We start from the raw sequence: 16,731 nt of genomic DNA, 5'->3' as shown, positions 1-16,731 counted from the left end.
ATCAAAATGGCATCAGGTTTGTTTTCTCTTGAGGCCTCGCTGGTTTACAGATGGCCTCCTACTCATCTGGCCTTTCCTGTGTGCCTGCCCATGTCTGTATCTCTTCCACCTGTAAGGACACTAGTCATATTGTGTTAGGCCTCACCTGACCAGCCTCATGGTTAACTTAATCATTGCTTTATAGACCTTGCCACAAAGTAGGGTTACAGGGGTGCCTGCCTGGCTCAGTCAGAAGAATGTGTGATTCTTGATCTCGGGGTCATGAATTCAAGCCCCACATTGGGTGTAGAGATTACTTAAAAATAAACAAATAAGCTTTAAAAAAAGATGGCATAGGTGCGCCTGGGTGGCTTGGTCAGTTAAGCGACCGACTTTCGCTTAGGTCATGATCTCGCAGTTCATGGGTTCGAACCCCGCGTCGGGCTCTGTGCTGACTGCCAGCTCAGAGCCTGGAGCCTGTTTCAGAGTCTGTCACTCCCTCTCTCTCTGACCCTCCCCTGCTCACGCTGTCTCTCTCTCTCCTAGAAATAAAATATTAAAAAAAAAAAAAAAAAAGATGGCATTATTTGAAAAAGATAGGATCCAGTCTGAGGTACTGGGAATTAGGGCAGAAACATCAATTGGGGAGGGCACAGTTCAGTCAACATCTCATGTATCCGTCCAGTAAATTATGCCCCTACTCTTCTCTACTCCTCATTATTATGAAGCAAAGCCTAGATATCATAGGGTTTATATGTAAATTTAAACTATGTGTCATCCAAGTATATATAGCCTCTTCACTAACAAAACCATATTATTCCCCTTTTTTAAAATCATCAAATATCCACTAAGCCAAATAACTACAATTATCTTAAAAAATTTTTAATGTTTTATTTATTTTTGAGAGAGAGAAAAAGAGAGAGACATCATGAGAGAGAGGGAGCCACAGAATCTGAAGCATGCTCCAGTCTCTGAGCTGTCAGCACAGAGCCTGTTGGGGGCTTGAACTCACTAGCTGTGAGATTGTGACCTGAACCAAAGTAGGACTCTCAACCTACTGAGCCACCCAGGTGCCCCATTTATAAAAAATTTTAAAAAAATGTTTTTAACATTTTATTTATTTCTGAGAGAGAGAGAGAGAGACAGCATGAGCAGGGGAGGGTCAGAGAGAGAAGGAGACACAGAATCTGAAACAGACTCCAGGCTCTGAGCTAACTGTCAGCACAGAGCCAAACGCAGGGCTCGAACCCACCAACCATGAGATCATGACCTGAGCCAAAGTCAGTCGCCCAACTGACTGAGCCACCCAGGTGCCCCTAAAAATTTTTTTTTATGTATCTGAGTACAGAGAATAAACCTGGTAAAATATCACCAATGATATATATGCTCTTTATCTTTTTAATATATATTCTTTTTTTCTCATTATTCTCTTGAAGGAACCTGGTGAATTGTCCCATAGAGCTGCTCGCATCTGGACTTTGCTAACTGTGTCCCTGTGTCGTTGATTTCCATTGCTACCTGGAGTTGTGGCTCTTTCCTAAGAAGAGGATTACATAGCAAGCTTCAATTTCCAGCCACCAAGTAAAGTAAAGCCAGAAGCAGAGATTGACTTGGGGCTGTCACTCTTGGCAGCCATTGCAGAGCTGAAGGGAAAGGAACGGACACAGGCTTGAGTGGCTGCAGTCGGCTGCACACTCGGGAAACCTGCACCTCCAGGCAGCTTTTGCAGAACAGGCAGAAGGCTGAAGAGTCATCAGCTGCCGACTTTTCCAGCTCCCGGACAACCAGACATTTCTAAGGGAGTTTCCCGACACAGACACCCTCCCTGCACCATGGCCTCTGCAGCCTCCCTGGCTGAGCTCCACGCGGAGGCCAGCTGCCCCATCTGCCTGGGTCCCCTGACAGACCCAGTGACCATCGCCTGTGGGCACAACTTCTGTGTCGGCTGCATCGGGCAGCGCTGGGAAGGTCTAGAGCACATCCTCCCCTGTCCCGTGTGCCTCCACCACTGCCCCGACAGGCACTTCCGGAGGAACACGCAGCTACGTCACGTGATTGGTTTGGTCAGGCAGCTTCCCGGCGCCAGGAGCAAGAGGAAGGTGCAGGACGAAAGGCCCCTGTGTGAGCGGCACAATCAGGCCCTGGCCCTGTTCTGTGAAAAGGACCTGGAGCTGCTGTGTCCCCAGTGCAGGGTCTCCTCCGACCACCAGGACCACCCCCTCATCCCCATGGAGCAGGCTGCGGCTGGTCACAGGAAGAAGCTCAAAAGCTACATGGAGCCCCTGATGAAGCAGGTTGAGGATGCTGAAAAGGTGTTAAAAATGCAAGTCTCAAAACTATTTCAGTTGAGATGGAAGCTGGAAAATCGAAGATCCAAACTGCGCTCTGAATTTGAACAATTTAGGCATTTCTTGGGCAAGGAGCAGGGTACGATTCATATTAGGTTGCTAATTGAAGAGAATCGTGTTCAAGAAAAACTAATAGAAAACAAAAACCAGTTGTCAGACTACCTTTCCACACTCAGGAGTCTGCTTAGTGAAATAACCAAGAAGCGTCTGCAGACAGACCTAGATTTACTGACCGGCATTGAAAGTCTTCACAACATGTATGAACAGCTAGAGACCCCAGCAGTCTTTTCATATAAGTTAAGGAAGGAGATCTGCAGTCTCCCCCCACAATATTTTGGGCTGCAGAAAACGATCAGCACATTTCAGGTAGATTTGACCCTCGATCCCCAAACTGCTCATCACAATCTTCTTATCTCAGAAGATAGGAAGACCATCACATTTCAAAAGATGAAGCCAAGTGGTGCTAATAATCCCCGGACATTTACTTCTCACCCAGCTGTCCTGAGTTGTGAGGGATTTGCTGCTGGCAGGCATTTTTGGCAGGTAGAAATCGGTGGCTTCGGCGAATGGTCCATGGGCGTGTGTAAGGAGTCTTTCCCCAGAAATGTTCTGATAGCTCCATCGGCAAACACTGGCTGCTGGCAAATTCAGTTCTGGACCAGTACATGCGGCACAGAAGACTCAGCAAACCTCAGGCACATCGGCATTTTTCTGGACTATGAGTTAGGAGAAGTTTCGTTTTACAATTTGGGTAATAATTCACACTTATATACATTCAGTGAATCTTTTGCAGAAAAGCTTATGCCTTATTTTTCTATTGGGCCTTCTTCAAAATCGCTTACAGTAAGTATAGTCAAAGATGAATCCTGAGCCACCTTGTAAATCATTCTATCTGTTCCATTATCTCCCTGTGTTAAATGGAAAGTGCTTGTATTAAAGAGTCTGAGTTCATTTTCGATGTTTGAAGCTGATGTCTTTTAACCCTCACCCCTCTGTCTTCACCCTCTGCCCCACACCTGGATAAGCTGTTAGGACAGACTGGATGTTCCTTCATTGGACTTGGTGGGGTGGTTCTAACCAAGAAAGGACCTGCTGCACAGGCTCTTACCCCCAGTGCTTCCCCTAAACCACCAAAAGACCCCCTAATGAGTCATCTTTGTCCCTTCTCTCAAGCCATTTTGGATTGGTAGCCATGACACTCTCCACATGAAGCCTCAGTGTGTGTGTGAGTAATAAACATTTGATACCCACTTGGTGTGTTTGTGGTATAGGAGCCAGGGCAAGCCATCCCAAAATATACCAAAGGCACGTTAGTTATTTCACATTAAAGCTCCTTAGGGGCCCCTGGGTGGCTCAATTGGACTCCCAGTTTCAGCTCAGGTCATGATCCCAGGGTCATGGGATTGAGCCCCATGTCAGGCTCTGAGCTGATTGTGGAGACTGCTTATGATTCTCTCCCTCTCCTTATCTCTCTCTCTCTCTCTCCCCTCTCTCTATGCCCCCTCCCCCACTTGCATTCTCTCTCTAAAACACACAAAAAGGGGCGGGAGCACCTGGGTGACTCAGTCGGTTAAGCATCTGACTTGGCTCAGGACATGATCTCACGGTTTGAGAACTTGAGCCTTGCTCTAGATGAGCACAAGCCCTACTCGGGCTCTGCACTTTCTCTCTCTCTCTCCCTTTCTCTCCTCACCTTGCTCACTTGTGCGCTAGCTCTCTCTCTCAAAAATAAATAGCCAATTAAAACACAGCCATGCAAGAAGGACATTTACACCTTCCTGTGCCCCTGAAAGCAGGAAATTAATCTCCCATATAAAAGATGCCCTCCCATCCCTGTACCCAGAGATAATGGGAAATTTAGAGCCAAAGAGGCTGTATAAAGAACACTTGCTGCTTTTCACTAATTTACTACCTCAACCCAAATTCTGTTTAGAATTTCTTACTGATTAAACTCCCAAATATAAGTTTTCTTTGTCCTGTCAACTCCTCAAAAAGTTATTTATTTATTTCTGTTAAATGTTTATTTTTGGGAGAGAGAAAAGCCCAAGCAGAGGAGGGGCAGAGAGACAGACAGACAGAGGATCCAAAGTGGGTTCTGTGCTGACCGCAGAGAGCCCGATTTGGGGCTGGAACTCACAAACTGCGAGATCATCACCTGAGCCCAAGTCAGAGGCTCAACCTACTGAGCCACCAAGGTGCCCGTTTATTTTTTTTTATTTTTTTAAGTTTATTTGTTTATTTTGAGACAGAGTGAGCAGGAGAAGGGAAGAGAGGGAGGGAGAGAGAGAATCCCAAGCTGCACTGTTAGTATAGACCCCAATGAGGGGCTTGAACCCACGAACCATGAGATCATGACCTGAGCCAAAATCAGAAGTTGGATGCTTAACTGACTGAGCCACTCAGGTGCTCCCAACTCCTCACAAATTTATTGCCTTTTTGTCAAAAATGTATGAAGAACACCTGCTTTCACCATTTCTTTGGGTTTCATTTTTACTATTGGGCCTCCATGTGCATATAATAAAACTTGGTTTTTTCTCTTCTGTTAATCTGTCTCATGTAAGTTCAATTCTTCGTCCAGCTGAAAGACGTTGAGGGTAGAGACAACTTTTTTCCTTCCCTTTAGTGGCATCAGCAGCCTTGATGTTAAAGCTAAATTTTGAGGGATGGAGTGGGGTTCTGCCTATGTGCAGTGATTGTAACTATATTCAGAATATTATGTAATCCTGGGTTAATTCTTGGGATACTCCGATCCCAAGATCCATGGTATATTAGTTTTTTATTTTCCAACTACCATAAGACATTTATCCTTTGTTTTCCAAAATCATAATATTGTTTTTGTGATTCCCCATTTCTCCTGGGAAAGGTGTGGGAATGTATTGTAATTGTTTTTGCATTTCTAATATTTATAAATCAGAGTATTACACTACTGGTTCTTAAAAAAAAAAAAAACCTCTACCACAAATATGTCCCATTTGTCTTTATATTGAAAAGGCAGTGAATGTTTTAAACTGATAGAAGAAACAGGTCTACATACGCAAATATCAAAAACATTTCTAGATATACTTAACTTTTAAAGCAAAGGACATAGCATGTTTGTATCATAACATAAATGAAAAAACAAAAATTTCTATGCTTATATATTTGTACATTAATAGTATGCTCTTGAAAAGATACAGAAAAAACTTATGAATCATAATGCTCAGGCGCCTGATGACTTGGGTTGAGGAAGCAATTTGCTGTATCTTATTCCTTGAATGGATAGCCATCCACATTGAGTAAGTCCATAAATTATATAGCTTTCGTGTCTCCATTCTCTGGACTGTCAGTTCTCTGCCGGTGGAGACTCCAGATGGGATCTCTCCACTCCAGGCTTCTGGTTTAGGGCCTCACAGGTAGTGAGTGCTTGTAAAAAGTCACATGCATGAGGTACTAAAAATGAGATGCCTAGCTGGTATTTATGAGATCGGGTTAACAATACACCTCTGATAGCTTTCAGCCTCTGTGTGAATAAAGTCACCACGAGCAATAGGTAGAACATATCAGAGTTTGCTGTCTATCCTAACCAAGAGGTTTTGCTGTTAAGCACACTGGGAAACCCGCATTGGCTTCCACACGCTGCTCGCAAAAATATCCATGGGGTGTGACAGAGGGTGTAACTGTCTGTTGCAGCTGTTCTGCCTAGGAGACTTGGGATAAGGAAAGAAAAGTGTCAACTGAGAAAAGAGCCAGGAAAAGAAACCTGGGGATCACCCTCTTCTGAGAGGGGAAAAGTTAACTGTCAGACTGCAAGGTACTGAGACCAGTCAGCAAGATCAAGTTCGTGAAAGATAAAAAAAAAAAAAAAACCCAAAAAACAAAACCCTAAAGTTTTGGATAGAAACGACTTAAGTGTTGAACACCAGTTTACTGGTAACATTTGGACATAGTTTTGGAGCAGTGGAATAGGTGCTGACAGATGGCTTCTTGTTAAGAAAGTAGGAGATAAAGGGGCTCCTGGGTGGCTCAGTCGGTTGAGCATCCGACTTTGGCTCAGGTCATGATCGTGATCACAGTTTGTGGGTTCGAGCTCCACTTTGGGCTCTGTGCTGACAGTTCAGAGCCTGGAGGCTGTCTTCCAATTCTGTGTCTCCCTCTTTCTCTGACCCTGCCCTGCTCACACTGTCTCTCTCTCTCTCTCAAAAATAAATAAAACATTTAAAAAAGAAGAAGAAGAAAGTAGGAGATAGGGCGCCAGGGTGCTTTAGTTGGTTGAGGGCCTGACTTTGGCTCAGGGCATCATCTCATGGTTCGTGAGTTCGAGCCCCGTATCAGGCTCTGTGCTGACAGCTGGGAACCTGGAGCCTGCTTCAGATTCTGGGTCTCCCTCCCTCTCTCTCAAAAATAAACATTAAAATATTTTTTTTTAAAAAAAGGAAGAGACCAAAAAATGATTCTTTAAGTCTTTTGGTCTAGAAAATATATTTGATGTGGGAATAATAATATATTTTTAAGAGAGTGTCATGAGTAATATCTAATACGCTCAGGTTTCTGCATATCAAGACACAACCATTGCATCTAGTTTCTCTACCTTATCACAGATGAAAGAATTTATCACTCAAAGTAGTAATAGCTTATATGTCATTTGTTCATTCCAAGTGCCAGGTGGAGGATGTGAGGGCGATCTGGCTGCCACATCTGTCACCCCATTGATCGCCAGGGTTGATTCGGCTGATCTGGCTGGCTAGGCGGGCGGGTGTCCCCTTCCTCCCTCACCGCTCCATGTTCGTCCCTCCAGAAGCTGCGCGCTCCGTCAGTTGAAGAGGATGACCTTCCCCGATAGAGGAAGACCATTCTTCGGTCAAGCGGTCAAGCGTATATGAGTAGCTGCGCTCCCCTGCTAGAACCTCCAAACAAGCTCTCAAGAGCCAGGTGGTGTTTTAAGTACCTGGTTTGTATTAAATTACTTCATTTTCGCTGCATTAATATTATAGCCATTGCCTGGCTAGCTCAGTTGGTAGAGCATGAGACTCTTAATATTATGGCCTTCGTACAGCCAGCTGTGAACTCAATCATCTTGTAAGTGGTGTATCTAACCCCAACAATCTGGTTAAAGAGCTTAGGTCTTCCACCAAGTGATGTAGCTTCTTGACTGTTACTCCCTTAAGAGTGAACCAGAAATAGTGTCTGTGCTTGTGTGAGGGTATGCACGTGTGGGTGTATTTATACTGTTTTGGAAAGCAACAGGAATAGATTCATGTATAACACATTGGTTTCTTTTTCTGATTGAAGGATAAACAAGAAAGATCTTTTGGCAATTGAGTCGTATCAGAATATTTAAAAAGGCCACATGCCTTGCCTTTCTTTCTTCCTTTGTCAAAATCCTTTTGTGATTTCATCTAGTCTAATTGCTTTACTTTGTATTGTGATTCCTACTCACTGCCTCTAGCTAAGACTTACCCCATAAATGTGAGGATTTCCAACTGGGTTCTGAAATTCTCTGCTTGGATTTCTCAATGAAACCCAGTGTAATAGCCCCGTGTGACCAATATTTAACTTCAATCTCTCCCCAAACCTACTCTTCTGTAGTGTTTTCCTACCTCTGGATGGCAACTCAAATCACCCAAATGTCCAAACCATGAACATGGAGCCTCCTGGCACTCCCTCATGCTCCATAGGCAATCAATCATCAGTTTGTATATATCTGCTTTGTAATCCACTGGTGTCAGTCTAGATCAGGTCTAAGCATCCTTCATCTGCACTGCTACAGTAGCCTCGACCTGGCCTCCCGACATCCTCATTTCACCAAACCCCTAGGAAAAAAGCCAACAGAAAAGCTAAGGAGGCCAATCTCCTTGGTTTGGAATAGGAACCCTCTGATCTTTGCTTGTTTCCCTGCCACCCATCCTCCACAACACTCACACAGATAGGACGCTGGGGTTCTTCCTGAGACATTGATTAATCCTCACTGGAGACACACACGTGGCTTTTCTTAGTACAGACTTTCTTTGATAGTCTCCTTCCTCTTCCAGGGCTTACATTTTCTTCAGACTGGTATCTGGGGAATACAATAGTGATTGAGTTCACAAAACTCTTTGTAATTAAAAAAATTTTTTAAAGTGATCTCTACACTCAACTTGGGGCTTGAACTCACAACCCCTAGATCAAGAGTTGCATGTTCCACTGACCGAGCCAGCCAGGTACCCACACAATATTATTCTTTCTGCAGGAGGTATCCTCACTGTTAATGTACCCAGATTATCAGATGGGCCACCAATGGCTGAGTGTGTGTGATATATTCTACGTGTGCTTCGAACACTGTGACATTCACTTTCTTTATTCCAACAATGAAAAGGAATACTCCCTATCTAAAAGAAGATCTAAACAAAAGGGGAGAGATTTATGGCCAGACCAATTGTCTTCAGTTGGCTTCAGGACAGCTGAAAAATTGAATGTGTGAGGTGATTTAGGTGCTGGAGAGAGAGGACATGACAAGAACAGTGGTGTCTCCTATGTGACAAGGTCATTGTCACACAGCTAGTAAGTGTTCTAACAGTGAGTCAGGAGTTCATTGTCTCTCATTTTTTTTACATTGTTTATGAGGGATTTATAAGATGAAATAAAAATATTATAAACTAATTTAAAATTCAGTCATTGAAGGGTGTCTGGGTGGCTTAGTTGGTAGAGCATGAGATTCTTTTTTCTAAAGTTTTAAAATATTTGTTTATTTTTTAGAGAGAGACAGAGTGTGAGCAGCGGAGGGGCAGAAAGAGAGACACAGAATCTGAAACAGGCTCCAACGTTCGAGCTATCAGCATAGAGCTTAATGCAGGGCTTGAACTCACCAACCATGAGCTCATGACCTGAGCCAAAGTCAGGTTGGACACTCAACTGACTGAGCCACCCAGGTGCCCTATAGAGCATGAAACTCTTAATTTCAGGGTTATAAGTGTAAGCCCCACATTTTGCATATTTTTACTTTAAAAAATAATAAGTAAAATAAAAATAAAAATAAAATAAAATTTTAAAAAGTAAAATAAAATAAAATCCAGGGATACCTGGGCAGTTCAGGCAGTTGAGTGTCTGACTCTTGATTTTGGCTCAGGTCATGATCCCAGGGTGGTGGGACAGAAGGCCATGTCAGGCTCTGCACTAGGCATGGAGCCTGCCTGGGATTCACTGTCTCTTTTTCTGCCTCCCTTTCCCATTCGTTCTCTTTCCCTAAAATAAAAATAAATAAATAAATTGCAAACAAACAAACAGACAAACAAACAAATAAATAAAATCCAGTCATTGAAACTGGCCCCAGGAATTCTGGGGGATATTTTAATGTTATCACTTAAAAATCAGAAACTGATCTCTGTCTTATACAAATAAAAGAATGTTAATAATGTTTAATGTACAAAAATGTTATGATAACTAAGTAGAAATTTAAAAAAAGCTCTTAGACAACAGAATTATTTTTCTTACCAATTTTTTTTTCTCATTTCTGAAGATGAAGTTTTATATATTTATCAATGTCGAATTTAAGTAGGTATAGTGGTAATTGGGCACCTAGTTTTCCAAATTGACTGATGAAGGTCAATTTTGCCTGTCCAGAGAACATGGCCTATGGGTCAAGTGCATATTGTAACCTCAGTTGTAGTCTCTGCACGTCTACAAGGGTTGGAGCAGGAGTAAGGTGAGAAAGTGTAATTTTACAGGTACTTTGAGAATATATGCAATAAAATAAATTATCACTAGAGGGCACACCTCAGTGGAATTTTCCTTTCAGTTTTCTTTGAGACATTTTCATCTACATCATTTTGGCTATTCTGAATTTCCTAAAGTGTACAGTCATTCGTCCATAGGGTGCTACCTTATGCAGGCTTTGAGTAGGACACAGATGATTTAGTAATTATATAAGTATCACATTTACACTTTAAGGATGAGAATGTAAGAAGCAGCTACAAGAGAATATTTGGGCAGTTACTATTTTTATTCAGAACGCTCTGGTTGTCTGTAAACACAGAACAGTAAACAGTAAACCCTTTTCTATGATGTAGGCTTTCAAAGCATTTTACAGATTGGGGCGCTTGGGTGGGTCAGTCAAGCTCCCAACTTCGGCTCAGGTCATGCTCTCATGGTTCGTGAGTTCGAGCCCTGTGTCTGGCTCTGTGCTGACAGCTTGGAGCCTGAAGCCTGCTTTGAATTCTGTGTCTCCTTCTCTCTGCCCCTTTCCCACTCATGCTCTCCCTTTACCTCTCCTTCTCAAAAATAAATAAACATTAAAAATATATAATTACATTAAAAAAAGTTTCTTCAGCATTCCTCCACCAATGTCTTAGGCATGAGTAAATATACAAAGAAACACTCTTTTGTTTGTACTTATACCAATGGGAGCAAGTTTGCACAGTTTTTGCATGTTGCTTTTTTCACTAAATATATCTGGAGTTTAAACATTTTTTTTAATGTTTATTTATTTTTGAGAGAGAGAGACAGAGTGTGAGTAGGGGAGGGGCAGAGAGAGGGAGACACAGAATCTGAAGCAGGGTTCAGGCTCTGAGCTGTCAGTACAAAGCCCAATGTGGGGCTCAAATCCACAGACTGTGAGATCATGACCTGACTCGAAGTCGGATGCTTAACTGACTAGGCCAACCAGGCGCCCATATCTGGAATTTTGTGGGTTGTGTCTTTTTTTTGTTTTGTTTTTTGGTTTTTTTTTTAGGGGGTGGGAAGAGTGCATGCAGGGGGAGGGGCAGACAGAGGAGGACAGAGTATCTGAAGCAGGCTCTGCCCTGACAGGCTGGCAGCAGTGAGCCCAAGGTGAGGCTCAAACTCATGAACTGCAAGATCATGACCTGAGCCAAAGTCTGATGCCCAACCGACTGAGCCATGCAGGTGCCCCAATATCTGAAGTTTTTAAATATCCATCTGTGTAGATTGATCTTATCCATTTTTGCAAATTTTTACTGCCTTTTTCATCAAAAGCCTGAATGAGATTTTTTTTGTGGTAGGTGTTTCTTGAAGTCTGATTAATTATTTTAGAATTGCAAAATAATTTGTATTGATTTCCACATCTTCCTCATGAAACAGGCATGGTAAATACCATATTACAGGTAATTTTCTAGAAATAGAGTGACAAGACTGTCTTCTGGTAGTTAGGAAAAAAATAACAAAAATTCCTTAGTTTTTAAAATAGTATTTGACAGTGTTCTAAGTACTGCTATGACCACCCCACTCAAAATTTGGTCCAAATGTCAAAACCAATGATGTCACACAGACGAGGAAATTTGAAAAGGTCCATTATTCACATAACGAGACTTTATGGGAGCAAGATGGCTGCCCATGAAGGGTCAAAAATCATTTTAGAAAACAGGAAAGAAGGCAAGCCTGTGTGTTGAGAGGGTGGGGCTGTGGTGCCAGTTCTAGAAGGTCAAGTTATGTTTGGTTTGAACATCTCACCCGTACCAATGGAGGGAGCACCAGGGGTCACTTAAACAGTTCACCCAGATGTCAGTCAGGAGAGGAAGAGAATGGGGTGAGGTTTAAACTTAGCAGCACTGAAACATCAAAAATGGAGTTGCACTTTTGTTTAAGTTTATTTATTTATTTTGAGAGAGAGAGAGAGAGGGAGCATGAGCAGGGGAGAAGCACAGAGAGAATCTCAAGCAGGCTCCTCGCTGTCAATACAGAGCCCAACATGGGGCTTGAACCCAGGAACCTGGAGATCATGACCTGAGCCGAAATCAAGAGTCAGATGCTCAATCGACTGAGCCCTGCAGGTCCCCCTGGGGTTGCAATACTTTTTTATTAGAAGTATCTTCCAAGAACATAGGACTCCTCTCTGACTACGTGGATTGCAAGAGACTTTTTAAGGATTGCAAGGAGCTCCAATACAGAAATAAAGCCTAAGTTTCCCTGTAAACATATCAGTGAGTGTAAACAAATATAATCAATCATTCAAGTTATAAAATGAAACCTCTCCCAAATCATAATACAGAAAAAGGCCAATCCATTTGCCTGGTGGTAGATCCTATATACTGCCTGAATTAGTTGATGATGGAAATGCCAATATCCATTCCTTGGAAATAGCCCTATAGTAGCATTTCCAGGTAAACAGTCTTTACATACACCAAAGGTCCACTCATCTGTGTTTCTCACATCTATCCGCGAAAATGCCTGCCAGCATTATATCCCTCAGAGCCTAGGACTGTACAGAGAATAAAATGGAGGGGGGACCTGGGTGGCTCAGTCGGTTAAGCATCCTGACTTTGGCTCAGGTCATGATCTCCAGGTTCGTGACTTTGAGCCCCACATTGGGCTCTCTTTTGTCAACACAGAGCCCACCTCGAGTCCTCTGTCCCCCTATCTCTCTGCCCCTCACCTGCTGGTTCTCTCTCTCTCTCTTTCTGTCTCTCTCTGTCTCTCCCCCTCACCCGCTGGTTCTCTCTCTCTCTCTTTCTGTCTCTCTCTGTCTCTCCCTCTCAAAATAAATAAGCTTAAAAAGAGAAAGAAAGAAAATCAAATGGACTGAAATTAGGAGGACAGTTTGAGTTCCTCATATCAAATATGACAGTTTTTCTACTTCTGAGACAGTAAATTTGCGGTGGGCAGTCTTAGGATCTAGTGTCAAAATGCCTGAAATGTGCTGAACATTTTTCTTTGGCCTAAATTCTATAGAGGGAGACTGTAGTCTTTAATTCATATAGAAAAGATTGGTGGAATTTTCAGATTATCATAAACTCTACCAGAAAATTGAGTGTGTTTCTTTAACACAAAAGTAAAAGGAAAAAAACAAACAACAAACAAACAGATGAATTAGGAATTAAAGTAGATTTTAGGCATCTGGGCGGCTCAGTCAGTTCAGCATCAGACTCTTAATTTTGGCTCAGATCCTGATCTTGCAGTTTGGTTCAAGAGATGGATCCTTGCACTGGGCTCTGTGCTTACAGCAGGGAGCCTGCTTGGGATTCTCTCTCTCTCTCTCTCTCTCTCTCTTTCTCTCTCTCTGTCCCTCCCGCTCCTCTCAAAATAAATAAACATTTAAAGTAGATTTGAAAGACATCCTAAACCATTATTGTATATTGACCTAATTTGGTACTATTTCAAAATACATCATAATTCAATTTCAGATGTTGGATGTCTGATGATTCAAAAACATCAATGATATATACTTGAAATCAAAAATAAATTTAAACAATAATAAAAATAAACACTATTAAAATTAATGATAATTATTTTAAATAGAGATAATTAATGATTTATAGGTATACAAATTGAAGAGTCTTTTTGAAAATACATAATGAAACGCTTACAAGGGAAATCATACCATGTCTGAAGACTTCCTTCAAAATAATGGCAAGAAGAACGATATGGCTACAGATAAAGGCTGGCAAAAAGTTTGCAATTATAGTGGTTGGGTTCTTGGTGGATCGGGTCATTATAAGATTCTCTCTATAATTATGGCTGAAACATTTTATAATTTAAATTTTTTTGGAAGAGATTTTTCTTTTTCTTCTAAGCCTTTTATTGTATTTATTTTTTTAAATGTACTTATTGTTTAATTTACATCCAAGTTAGTTAGCATTTAGTGCAACAGTGATTTCAGGAGTAGATTTCTTAAAGTCCCTTTCCCATTTAGCCCATCCCTTCCCCCCACAACACCTCCAGCAACCCTCTGTTTGTTCTCTCTATTTAAGAGATTTTTATGTTTTGTCCTCTCCCTGGTTTTATATTATTTTTGCTTCCCTTCCCTTCTGTTCATCTGTTTTGGATCTTAAATTCCTCATGTGAGTGAAGTCATATATTTGGGAAGAGACTTACTTTTTGAGTGCTGTTTCAGTGTGTCTTTGCCGCATTCTAACCACGCCAATTTCTTACTCTCTTCCTTAGTATTCCTTTCAATTCAAAGTTCTCCCATCCCCTCAGTGCTTTCTCTCTTCCTCACCATTATTCCAAGCCTGTCCGCATTCTCCTCCATCTCAAGCCCTTTGTCTTCTTCCCTGGCTCCACTCTTTACTCAACCCCCCATCTCCTGAACTAAGATAAGCTGAAATTGATGGAAAACCAGGCAGGCATTTGGGTCCGTCTGATTGAATGCCATGGGGCGTGGATTTCAGATAGGATTTCAGAAAACCTGTATCATTTGGGATTGATTCCTTGATCCCCCACTCTTTCAGGGACACAGAGAACAAGGACAATTACACTCACCTTCCCTTTTAGTTTGGTGTGAGTATAAACAAATAGAGAAACACCTTTTGGAAAATTTCGTTTTAAACAAGAATTTGGTGGTAGGGATTTTAAGATTTTCTAGAGTATTTGCATTTCTCTTCTGTGGAATAAGAAATATATTTGGTCTCAGTCTCCTGCTACCAGCACAGAGCTCCTAAATCTTCAGGATATCCTGAGTGATAGGTTCGTCTGCAGGTAGTTGCGGGGGAGCGGGATGCCCTATCGGCCACACTTGAGTTTATGCAATGAAGCGACTTAGGGTGAGTCTGGTCACCAAAAAGATCAAGTGATTTTAGAGTGCTGGAACCTTCTCTTGACCTCTAGGAAGGGTGGGGGCTGGCTATACTTATAAAATCTTCAGCAGGATTTGATGAGTTTCTGGCTTGGTGAATACATCCACATGCTGGGAGGGTGGCACGCCTCAGATCCACAGGCATTCAGGACCCACTCAGGACCCATCTTGACCCATCCCTAGGTGCCTTTTCATCTGGACTTTCTTCTGTAGCCTATATGATAACTGCATACTTCTGAGTTCTGTAAACTGCTCTAGCAACTTAATGGAACCGGTAGAGGGTTCACAAGAGCTTCAGATTTATAGCCAGCGTGTCCAGAAGGACTGGACTTGTGCATGGCATCTGATGTGAGGCCAGTCTTGTGGGACTGAGAACTTAACCTATGGAATTGGACATGATGCCCAGGTGGAGAGGGCCAGAATTGAGTTAGACATGTAGGACACCCCGACAGTGCCCACTGAGACCTGGAGAATTGCTTGGTGGCATTGGAAAACTTCATCATCCTTACTCAGATTGTTTAGTTGTAGACTTGCTGATCATTGTTAACACTGTCAAAATGTGGTTCATATTGGACAAATTCACTTTCAATTCTTGGAACACTTCATGATTTTCACCAAAATACATTACATAGTTTGCTCCGGGGTAAAAACAGAACATGCACACATATGAAAATATCAGCAAAGGGGCACCTGGGTGGCTCAGTCGGTTAAGCAACTGACTTCCGCTCAGGTCATGATCTCACGGTTCATGGGTTCGAGCCCTGCTTCGGGCTCTGTGCTGACAGCTGGCTCGGAGCCAGGAGCCTGTTTCGGATTCTGTGTCTCCCTCTCTCTGACCCTCCCCTGTTCACGCTGTCTCTCTCTCTCTCAGAAATAATAAAACATTAAACAAAAAGAATAAAAAAAGAAAATATCAGCAAATACTTATCTTCAATTAAGCAATCACACATACACACATATAAAACCCTGAATAGGGATTATATTGAGAAAGAAAATGGAACAGCCATGAGCACGGTGTCTGGCACACAGTAGGTGCTCAGCAGAAGTCCTTAGGCCTTTCCCACATCTCCCTCAGATGGGGTCTGGGTGAGCAGCCATGTCGGCTCACGTGCACACCCACAGGCAGAGCTGTCCCCTTCCTTTACTGCCTCCTTCTCTGAATCCACTAAATTATCTACTCTGTTGGTTAGAAAATATTTTGCAAATGAACCCAACAGAGCACTTCCGGATCTGTCTGAAGCCTCCCAGATCACTGCAACTCGGTCAGGTCGTGCATTACCGCCCTCACCCGCCGCGGGCACCCCAGTTCCTGGTCCGCAGCTTGCTCGCCCATGCCCTTGCTCCCGCTCTGCTTCGCCCCTCATTCTGGTCCCTTTACTGAGTCCCCGCTCACCCGCGTCAGCGACGTGCTCAGGTCTTGGCTCTGTGCTGGGCAGGGAGCTGCCTCCACCCACCGGGGAGTGCAGGCTCCTCCCTTCTTCGAAGAGCGCTTAGCCTTCCCTGATGCAGGGCCAGGACGCAACATGGTCCACGTTCTTTGTTCACTGCTAAGGTCAGAATCTGACATGGGATGTTGGAGAAGGATATGGCTGGGCCATGCCAGGACGGGTATAGGGCCAGCTTCCGCGGATGGCATGCTCAGAATTTTGCCTTTGAGTTCGGGTATGTATTCTTCATTCATTTAAACTGAACTAGCCTCTCCCTCCATAGTAACTTTACATGCTGCAAGTAGGCACATTCCTTCCCAACCTGCCCAGAATTATTAACCTTGTCCTTTTCTTCTTTATCCTGGTGTTAATTACAGAGTTCAGGGGTGGATGCTGGTTGAAAAGGTCTATCTTGCAGAACTGATATCAGACATGAGGTTAACATATAAGGAACCAGGACACTACCCCTCTCCCCCCACCATGGCGCCAGGATACT

General features: G+C 42.9%; 1 protein-coding gene across 1 annotated transcript; it reads left to right on the top strand.

Moving 5' to 3' along the window:
* Window positions 1–1,811: 1,811 nt before the first annotated feature.
* On the top strand, window positions 1,812–3,197 carry LOC120243715 (putative tripartite motif-containing protein 75). Its single transcript, XM_039249951.1, has one exon. The coding sequence runs from the start codon at window positions 1,812–1,814 to the stop codon at window positions 3,195–3,197; it is 1,386 nt and encodes a 461-aa protein (XP_039105882.1).
* Window positions 3,198–16,731: the final 13,534 nt, after the last annotated feature.

The sequence above is a fragment of the Hyaena hyaena genome, unplaced genomic scaffold, assembly GCF_003009895.1.
Source record: "Hyaena hyaena isolate Hyena2069 unplaced genomic scaffold, ASM300989v1 scaffold_356, whole genome shotgun sequence".
NCBI classification, from domain to species: Eukaryota; Metazoa; Chordata; class Mammalia; order Carnivora; family Hyaenidae; genus Hyaena; species Hyaena hyaena.
The sequence above is the reverse complement of the archived record's forward strand: the minus strand, read 5'-3'. Positions and strand labels throughout refer to the sequence as shown.

Excerpts from the sequence above, each read along its gene's own strand:
- LOC120243715 (XM_039249951.1), top strand. The coding sequence starts at position 1,812 with ATGGCCTCTGCAGCCTCCCTGGCTGAGCTCCACGCGGAGGCCAGCTGC.